This window comes from Tetrao urogallus (assembly GCF_951394365.1).
Source record: "Tetrao urogallus genome assembly, contig: scaffold_317, whole genome shotgun sequence".
Classification (NCBI taxonomy): domain Eukaryota; kingdom Metazoa; phylum Chordata; class Aves; order Galliformes; family Phasianidae; genus Tetrao; species Tetrao urogallus.
The window spans coordinates 1-10,208 of record NW_027639012.1 but is presented as its reverse complement, the minus strand read 5'-3'; the positions used below and the strand labels follow the sequence as shown (position 1 = coordinate 10,208).

At 60.2% G+C, this 10,208-nt stretch overlaps 1 protein-coding gene across 1 annotated transcript; it reads right to left on the bottom strand.

The window, feature by feature from the left end:
* Positions 1–602: 602 nt before the first annotated feature.
* Positions 603–9,700, bottom strand: POLR2A (RNA polymerase II subunit A; the record flags this gene model as incomplete). The annotated part of the gene is made up of 9 exons (XM_079551062.1): positions 603–785; positions 1,145–1,249; positions 1,585–1,685; positions 2,817–3,063; positions 4,324–4,548; positions 5,436–5,641; positions 7,225–7,330; positions 8,236–8,407; positions 9,517–9,700. Coding segments are annotated over 9 exons (1,529 nt in total), but the record flags the coding sequence as incomplete, so codon positions are not given.
* Positions 9,701–10,208: the final 508 nt, after the last annotated feature.

The window sequence follows — 10,208 nt, the reverse complement described above, 5'->3', positions numbered from 1 at the left end:
TCACCCTATCAGTCCTATAGGCTGTCCCAACACTACAGGAAGCTGACACCTGGAACGCTGTATTGTCACCCCAACACTGAGGACCGTCCCCAACACCTAATGGAAAGGGACACTGCAGCGTCACCCCCCAAAATCCAAGGACCATCCTCCAACACCTGCAGAGCGCAACACCTCAACACTGCGGTGTCACCCCAACACCTACAGAGGAACCCATGGGTGCCACCCAGCACACAGCAGCGTCACCCAACACCCTGACAACCCCCCCAATGCCTACAGAGGAACCCATGGGTGCCACCCAGCACAGCGTCACCCAACACCCTGACAACCCCCCAACGCCTACAGAGGAACCCATGGGTGCCACCCAGCACACAGCAGCGTCACCCCAACACCCTGACAACCCCCCCAATGCCTACAGAGGAACCCATGGGTGCCACCCGGCACAGCGTCACCCCAACACCCTGACAACCCCCCCAATGCCTACAGAGGAACCCATGGGTGCCACCCGGCACAGCGTCACCCCAACACCCTGACAACCCCCCCAATGCCTACAGAGGAACCCATGGGTGCCACCCGGCACAAGGCAGCGTCACCCCACGGCTCACAGTGAAGATCTCGACGATGTCGTTGGAGGTGGTTCGCACCGGGTCCACGTCCTTCTCACTCAACACCCGCATCAGGCTGACGCCGTCCGTCTCCAGGATCCACTCCTGCAGCGCCTTGAACTCCCCGTCCTCCGTGATGATGATCTTCTTCTTGTTGTCTGTCTGCGGCAGGTGCATGTACACCTGGGGGAGGGGAGAGGGAGGGTCAGCACCCATGGGTGCTCCCATGCACCGGGCAGAGCTCCTGGTAACCCTGAAAGCTCCCGACAGCCACCACCATGAGCACCCGTGGGTGCTCCAGCGCACTTGGAGGACCCCAGTCATCCCCCTGGGATCCCACAGGATGCTCTCTGAGCACCCATGGGTGCTCCCACGGATCTACAAGGCAGCCCAGGCACCCAAACACCTTTGAGGGCTCCTATATCCAACCCCCAATAAGCACCCAGGGGTGCTCCTCGGGCACCTGGAGGGACCCCAAAACACCTCCCTGGGTTCCAACACCCCCCCCCCCCCAGCAGCACCCTTGGGTGCTCCCCCAGCACCTTGCTGATCTGCTCGATGCCCTGCAGTGTCATGTCGGTCAGCATGTTGGACTCGATGCAGCGCAGGAACACGTCGTCGTCCATCTTGTCCACCACCTCCTCCTCCTGCGGGCAGCGGGTGACAAAGGTGTGACACCAAGGGACGGGAGAGCGGCACTGGGTGGCAGTGGGGCGACGTGGGGGGGACTGATGACACGGCGACAGCAGAGGGACGGCGGGGGACAAGAGGGGTGACATCAAGTGGCAGAGAGGTGGCACTGACGGACACGGGGGAAACACTGGGGTAAGTGAGAAAGGAGTGACGCGGGGAAGGTGACAACGGGGCGAGCGGAGGATGACGGACGAAGGGGTGACAGCTGGGTGCCACCAAAGTGGCAGAGCGCCGGGGTGGCACCGAGTGACGAGGGGGTGACAGAGGGGGGCGGTGGCAGCGCCCCCACCTCCTGCATCTTGTTCTCGTCGCTGTTCATGATGCGGATGCGCAGCACCAGCTTCTCGGCGTTGTCGTCGTTGAAGATGCAGTTGAGGTCATCTCCAAAACCTGGGGTGGGGGAGAATTTGGGGGGGGGGGGGATGGGACGACACAGACCCCAACCAATCAGGATCTCCCCCCAAGACCCCCCCGCAATGCCCTTGGCTCTCACTCAGACGCCCCCTCCCCCCCCCCCAGCATCACCCACCCAGCATCCCCCAAATGTCTCTTAATGCCTTTGATGCCTCCCCCCCCCCCCCCCCAGGACCCTCCAAATTCCAGGACCCCTAAGGACTGCCCCCCCCATCTACCTCCTCAACCCCCCCAAAGCCCCCCAGGACCCCCCCAAAAGCCTGGACCCCAAAAGAAGCCAGCCAGCACCCACCCAGACCCCTCAAGCCCCCCTTGGACCCGAAAGCAATTCCCCCTCCCCCCCCAGCATCCCCCAAATGTCTCTTAATGCCTTCAATTTCCTTCAGAGCCCCCAAAATCTCCCAAGCCCCCCCTCCCAAAGCCCTCCTCCTTTACCTGTGCCTCCCCACGCCCCTTTAATCCTCCCCAAATCCCCCCCCCACAACCAGGACAGCCCAGCACCCAAAGAAGCCTCCCTCAATGCCCACCATCCTCTGACCATCCAATTCACCCCCAATCCTGGACCCCCCCCCCAAGGACCCTCCAAATTCCAGGACCCCTAAGGACCGCGCCCCCCCCCCCCCCCCATCTACCTCCTCAACCCCCCCCCCAAAACCCCCCAGGACCCCTAAGAAACCAACCATCACCCACCCAGACCCCTTCAAGCCCCCCTAGGACCTGAAAGCAACTCCCCCTCCCCCCCCCCAGCCCTCCAAACTCCCCTAGAGCCCCAAAGAAGCCCACCAAGGACACCCCAGCACCTCCAAGAAGCCTCCCAGGACCCCCGAGGACCCTCCAAAACCCCCTAGGGCCCCAAGGCGGCCCCCCATGACTCTCCAAACCCCCCCAGGATGCCAAAGAAGCCCCCCAGGATGGTCTAGGATCCCAAGGAAGCCCCTCAGTACCCCCATAGAATACCTCCAGGACCCTCCCCCTCAGATCCCCCCCCCAACAAACTCCCTTAGGAGCCTCCAGGACCCCCCGAAAAACACCCCCAGGTCCCTGCAAACCCCCCAGGACCCCGAAGAAGCCTTACACCCCCCCTCCCCCCCGCCCCATGGAACCCACCAGCGTTGATCTTCTCGGCGATCTGCTCCATGGTCAGCTTGCGGTCCGTCATGTGCTTGCGGTCGAGCTCGATGCGGAGCAGCCACGGGGAGATGCGGCTGACGTCGAAGTCAGGCATCTCGTAGTACACGTTGACCCACTCCTGGTCCTCGGCCACCACCGTGCTCTGAGGGTTGGGGTCGTAGTAGATGGCGGTGTTGGCTGTCACCTTGCGCAGGGTGGTGTGCTCCAGGCGGCACAGGATGTCCTGGGGGGGGAGAAAAAGGGGTGGGGGGTCACCATCAGGTCATGAGGACACACAGGGTCATCATGGGGCCACTGAGGGTCGTGGGGATGTGGAGCCATGTGGCCACTGCTGTAGGGCTGTGAGGACACGGAGACACGGGGCCACCATCAGGCTGTGAGGACATGGGACATCATTGGGCCACCATGGGGCCACGGTGCCACAGAGAGACACAGAGACACTGGGACAGCAATGGGCCACGAGGACGTGGGGCCACCATTGGGTCACGATGCCACAGAGACATGTAGAGTCATGGGGACACCAATGGGCCACGAGGACATAGGGCCACCACAGGACAACCAGGACACGGAGCCATGGGGTCAGCAGGACGTGGGGCCACCACTGGGCCACCAAAGGACACAAGGACATGGGTCACCACGGGACGACCAGGACACAGAAACACAGGGTCACGAGGACATGGAACCACTACAAGGCCACTGCTGTAGGGCTATGAGGACACAGAGACACGGGGCCAGCATCAGGCTGGGAGGACATCATTGCGCCACCGTGGGGCCACGGTGTCTCAGGGACACACAGAGTCACTGGGACAGCGATGGGCCACGAGGACGTGGGGCCACTGAAGGAGCACCAGGACACAGAGCCACCACAGGACCACCATCGGGCCATGAGGACATGGGGCCACCGTTGGGCCACGATGTCACAGAGACACGTAGAGTCATGGGGCCACCAATGGGCCATAAAGATGTGTGGCCAAAACTGGGCCACCACGGGGCCACGAGGACACACAGAGCCACGGGGCCAGCCCAGGATCACAGTGACACAGAGCCACAAGGCCACTGCAGGGCCACGAGGACACGGGGACACCACAGGACCACCGGGACACGGAGCCATGGGGACAGGAGGACATGGGGCCACCACTGGGCCACCAAAGGACACAAGGACATGGGTCACCACGGGACAACCAGGACACAGAAACACAGGGTCATGAGGACATGGGGCCACTACAAGGCCACTGCTGTAGGGCTATGAGGACACAGAGACACGGGGCCAGCATCAGGCTGTGAGGACATGGGGCCATCAATGGGCCACCGTGGGGCCACGGAGACACACAGAGTCACTGGGACAGCAATGGGCCACGAGGACGTGGGGCCACCACAGGACCACCAGGACACGGAGCCATGGGGTCAGGAGGATGTGGGGCCACCATCAGACCACCAGGACACGGAGCCACAAGGCCACCGCAGGTCTGTCCCCAGGTCCCACCTTGGCACGTTCAGCGTCGCGGGCGCTTTGGCCCAGCAGGAAGACGGTGAGCGATGGAGTTTTGGGTTTTTTGGAGATGTTGATGAGCTCCTTCAGCCGCGGGACCCCCAGCGTCACGTTCTTGGCTGACACGCCGGCGTAGTGGAAGGTGTTGAGGGTCATCTGCGTGGCCGGCTCCCCCAGGGACTGCGCTGCCAGGGCACCCACCATCTCGCCGGGGTGAGCCTGGGGAGGGGGGGGGGGGTCAGAATCACATCCTAAAAAGGCCCCGAAGGTGGTCCTGGACCCCACCGCCAGATTCCAGACCCCCAAGGGTCCCCGAACGTGGTCCCAAAGTGGTCTTGGATCCCAAAATCTGATCCCACATCTCCGTGGGGAGCAACTGGGACGCGCTGGGGGAAACCAAGACCACGGAATGACCCCAAATCAGTCCCTGCATCTTCCAAATACCACCCTCCAGCTTCACCAGGAGACATGGGGACACACGGGGGGAACACCAGGGCCAACTGATGATCCCAAATCTGACCCTATAACCCCCAAATCTGGCCCTACATCCCCCAAAATCCATCCTTACACTCCCTCCCCACTCTGACTTTACATCTCCAGAGAGCAAGTGGGACACGCTGGGGATGCCAAGACCACCGAATGCCCCCAAATCTGTCCCTGCAGCCTCCAACTATGGCCCTCCACCTTCACTGGGAGATGTGGGGGCAATGGGGGGAGCACCAAGACTGATGGATGACCCCAAATCTGACCCCCCACCTGTACGGAGAGCCATTGGGACACACAGGGGGACCCCGAAACACCTGATGCACCCAAATCCATCCTTACATCAACCCCCCCCGGTCTGATCTTACGTCTCCACGGGGAGAATTTGGGACACGTGGGAGGACCCCCAAAACCACCCCATGTCCCCATGGCATCCAAACAGGGCGCTCCTCCTTCACCGGGAGACACTGAGGGGGGAGGGAGGGGGGGGAACACCAAGACCACCCGATGCCCCCAAATACGACCTTATAGCTCCCAAATCCGTCCCTCCATCTCTATGGGGAGCCGCCGGCGCACACGGCAGGACCCCCCAGCCCCCCCCCAGCCCCCCGAATCTGGCTCACGATGGCCTGGTTGAACTTGGACTCGATCTCCCCCAGCAGCCAGTCGAACGCCTCCCCGCTCAGCCTGAACTCCTCCACCATGCGGCGGCTGCAGAGCGTGGAGCGCAGGTGGATGTTGAAGAGCAGCGTGGCGTTCTCCTGCGCCTGCCTGCTCAGAGGGTCCTCCCCATTCACGATCACCAGCTTACGGCTCAGCTCCTTCACGCCTGCAATTGGGGAGGGGGAGACAGGGGGGGTCCCCAGGTCACTTCAGCGCTGTTATCGGGGTCTGCGGATCACCGCATGCCTCCTTAAGGGGGCCTCAAGTTCTTTCTAGGGGTCCCTGAGGTCTCCAAGTTTGTTCTGGGGTCCGTGAGCTCCTCAAGTTCCTGCTGGGGATCCCTGGGCTCCTCCTGTGCACCTCAAGTTCCTTCTGAGGGTCCCTGAGCGACTCCTGGGGTCTCCAAGTCTGTTCTGGGGGTCCTCAAGTTCCTCCTTATGGGGTCCACAAGTTCCTCCTTGGGGTCCCTAAGCCCTTTCTTGGGGTCCTCAAATTCCATTTTGGGGTCCCTGAGCAACTCCTGGGGTCTCCAAGTCTGTTCTGGGGGTCCCTGAGCTCCTTATGGGGCCCTCCTGGGTTCCTCCTCAAGTTCCTCCTTGGGGTCCCTAAGCACTTTCTTCACGTCTTCAAGTTCCTGCTGGGGGTCCCTGAGCGACTCCTGGGGTCTCCAAGTCTGTTCTGGGGGTCCCTGAGCTCTTTCTATGGTCCTCAAATTCCTCCTTGGGATCCCTAAGCACTTTCTTGGGGTCCTCAAGTTCCTCCTTGGGGTCCCTGAGCTCCTCCTTGGGTTATCCAAACTCTTCCTGGGGGTCCCTCAGCTTGCCCTGAGGGTCCCCGCGTTCTTTCCTGGGACTCCAAGTTCTTTTTGGGGGTCCCTGAGCTCCTAATGGGGTCCTCAAGTTCCTCCTGGAGGTCCCTAAGCACTTTCTTCACGTCTTCAAGTTCCTCCTTGGGGTCCCTGAGCGACTCCTGGGGTCTCCAAGTCTGTTCTGGGGGTCCTCAAGTTCCTCCTTATGGGGTCCCTAAGCACTTTCTTCATGTCTTCAAGTTCCTGCTGGGGTCCCTGAGCTCTTTCTTGGGATCAACTTCCTTCCAGGGAGCATCCAAGCTCCTTATGGGATCCTCAAGTTCCTCCTGGGGGGGTCCTCCAGTTCTTTCTGGGAGGTCCCTGAGCTCTTTCTAGGGGCCTCAAGTTCCTCCTTGGGGTCCCTGAGCAACTTCTGAGGTCTCCAAGTCTGTTCTGGGAGTCCCTGACCTCCTTATGGGGTCCTCAAATTCCTCCTTGGGGTCCCTAAGCGCTTTCTTGGGGTCCTCAAATTCCATTTTGGGGTCCCTGAGCGACTCCTGGGGTCTCCAAGTCTGTTCTGGGGGCCCCTGAGCTCCTTATGAGGTCCTCAAGTTCCTCCTTGGGGTCCCTAAGCACTTTCTTCAGGTCTTCAAGTTCCTCCTTGGGGTCCCTGAGCAACTTCTGAGGTCTCCAAGTCTGTTCTGGGAGTCCCTGACCTCCTTATGGGGTCCTCAAATTCCTCCTTGGGGTCCTTAAGCACTTTCTTGGGGTCCCTACGCAACTCCTGGGGTCTCCAAGTCTGTTCTGGGGGTCCCTGGGCTCCTCCTGGGGTCCTCCAGTTTCTTCAAGGAGCCCCTGTGCTTTTTTGGGGGCAGGGGCTGTTCCTCAGGTCCCTAAATCCCTCCTTGGTGTCTCCCGGCGGGTCTCCCAAAGCGTTTTTGGGGTCCCCCCCCCCATCTCACCTTCCACCACCTTGACGGGGTGCAGGTCGGAGGGCAGGCGTGAGTTGATGTGAAAGATCTTCTGCGCGTTCCAGATCATGCGCAGGAGGTTACAGGGCAGCACCACCTGCAGACCCCCCAGCACCAAACAAACAAAAATAATGAGGTCACGACCCCCGAAAAAGGGGAGCAGATCCCAGATCCCAACCCCCCCCCATCCCCAACTCTGATGACCTGGGCAACAGAACACCAAAGGGGGACCCCCAAAAAGACCCCTCCCAACCCCTCCCCTACACACAGAGAGACCCCAGACTCTACATCCCCCCCCCCATCAAAAGATGTCACAACCCCCGAAAAAGGGCCAGATCCCAACCTCCCCCCCTGGCCCCCCATCCCCAACTCTGATGACCCAGGCAAGAGAACACTGAAAGGGGACCCCCAAAAAGAGAGCTGCCTCCCAACCCCTCCTTTACACATAGAGATCCCAGTCTCTACATCCTCCCCTCCCCGACCCCATCAAAAGATCCCCACCCCATCAAAAGATCACGAGAAAAGATGTCACGACCCCCGAAAAAGGGCTAGATCCCAACCTCTCTCCCCCCCCCATCCCCAACTCTGACGACCCAGGCAAGAGAACACTGAAAGGGGACCCCCAAAAAGAGAGCTGCCTCCCAACCCCTCCCCTACACACAGAGACCTCAGTCTCTACATCTCCCCCCCCTCCCACCCCAATCAAAAGATGTCACGACCCCCAAAAAAGGGCCAGATCCCAACCTCCCCCCCCCCCATTCCCAACTCTGATGACCTGGGCAACAGAACACTGAAGGGGGACCCCCAGAAAGACCCCTCCCAACCCCTCCCCTACACACAGAGACCCCAGTCTCTCCACCCCCCCCCACCCCAAAGGGGACAAGACCCCAAAAAGAACCCACCGACCGCCGCAGGGTGGGAACGGCCCCCCCCAAATCCCCCCCAGCACACAGCCCTGAGCCCTGAGCACAGCCACAAGTGGCAGCAGGCTGTCGCCGTCACCTTGCTGTCGCCGGTGGGGAAGATGACCCTGAGCACCTCGCGGTCCTCGCGCATCCTCTCGAACTCCCGCTCCAGCTCGTTCTGGATGTGCGCGTTGCTCAGGATGTCCTTCACCAGCTCCTCCTGCAGCGTCCGGCGCAGCGCGCGCTCGTTGGTGTAGTCGAATTTGAACCTGGGGGGGTGGAGAAACAGGGAGGGGTGATGGGAATTGGACCCCAAAGTGTGCCCTGATGGGAGGAACAGAGGATTGGGGACCCCAAAATGTGCCCTGATGTAGGGAGGAAGAGCATAGGGACTCCAAAATGTGCCCTGATGTGAGGAAGAGAGGATAGGGGATGCCCAAAATGTGCCCTGATGTGAGGAACAGAGGATAGGGGACCCTAAAATGTGCCCTGATGTGTGAAAGAGAGGATAGAGAAGCTGAAAACGTGCCCTGATGTGGGAAGGAGAAGAATGAGGATCCCAAAATGTGCCCTGATGCGAGGAAGAGAGGATAGAGAACCCAGAATGTGCCCTGATGTGAGGAGGGGCTTCCATAGGAGACCCCAAAACGTGCCCTGATGTGAAAAAGAGAGGATAGAGGACCCTAAAATGTGCCCTGATGTGGGAAGGAAGAGCGTGGGGACCCCAAAATGTGACCTGATGTGAGGAGGGGCATCCATAGGGAGCCCTAAAATGTGCTCTGAGGGGAGGAAGAGAAGACTGGGGACCCCAAAACGTGCCCTGATGTGAGGAACAAAGGATAGGGGACCATAAAATGTGCTCAGATGTGGGGAAGAGAGAATAGGGGACCCAGAATGTGCCCTGATGTGGGGAAGAGAGGATAGAGAAGCCGAAAACGTGCCCTGATGTGGGAAGGAGAAGAATGAGGATCCCAAAATGTGCCCTGATGCGAGGAACAGAGGATAGGGGACCCCGAAACATGCCCTGATGTGAGGAACAAAGGATAGTGGACCATAAAATGTGCTCTGATGTGGGGAAGAGAGAATAGGGGACCCCAAAATGTGCCCTGATGTGAGTAACAGAGGATAGGGAACCATGAAGTGTGCCCTGATGTGGGGAGGAAGAGCATAGGGAGCCCCAAAATGTGCTCTGATGTGAGGAAGAGAAGATTGGGGACCCCAAAATGTGCCCTGATGTGAAGAGGAGGAGCATGGGGACCCCAAAACGCATCCTGGTGTGGGGAGGTGCAACCAGGGTCCCCCAAAACCCAACCTGCCGTGGGGAGGGGCGGCTCGGGGACCCCGTGACGCCATTTTGGGGTACCGGGGGGGTCCTTACTTCTTCTCAAAGGCTTTGTTGGAAGGCTTGAGGGTGGCAAGGTTCTGGAACTCGACGCTCTCCCCCGCCAGCCCGTCCTCGCCGTAGCGCAGCTGCACCACCTGGTTGATGGAGTTGCGCACCGTGGCGTCGTACTTCACCATCACCGACTCCATGGATTTGATCAGCCGGCGCTGGATGTATCCTGGGGGAAGGAAGGAAGGGGGGAGCAGGAGAAAGGGGGGGGCATGGTAAGAAGTGGGCGTTTGGAAAGGGGTGGTGAGTGCAGGACAAGGGGGAACGGTTGGAAGTTGGGGGAGGGCGGATTGAGGCTGGGAGTTGTTTGCTATGAGAGCGGTGAGGTGATGATGTGGGGAGGAGGAGCGTGGGGATCCCAAAATGTGAGGAAGAGAGGATAGGAAACCCCAAAACGTGCCCTGATGTGGGGAGGGGAAGAATGAGGACCCCAAAATGTGCCCTGATGTGAGGAGAGGCATCCATAGGGAGCCCCAAAATGTGCTCTGACGGGAGGAAGAGAAGACTGGGGACCCCAAAACGTGCCCTGATGTGGGGAAGAGAGAATAGAGACCCTAAAATGTGCACTGATGTGGGAAAGAGGAGTATGGGGACTCCAAAACGTGCCCTGATGTGAGGAAGAGGGGATAGGGAACCCCAAAATGTGCCCTGATGTGGGAAGGAGGAGCATGGGGACC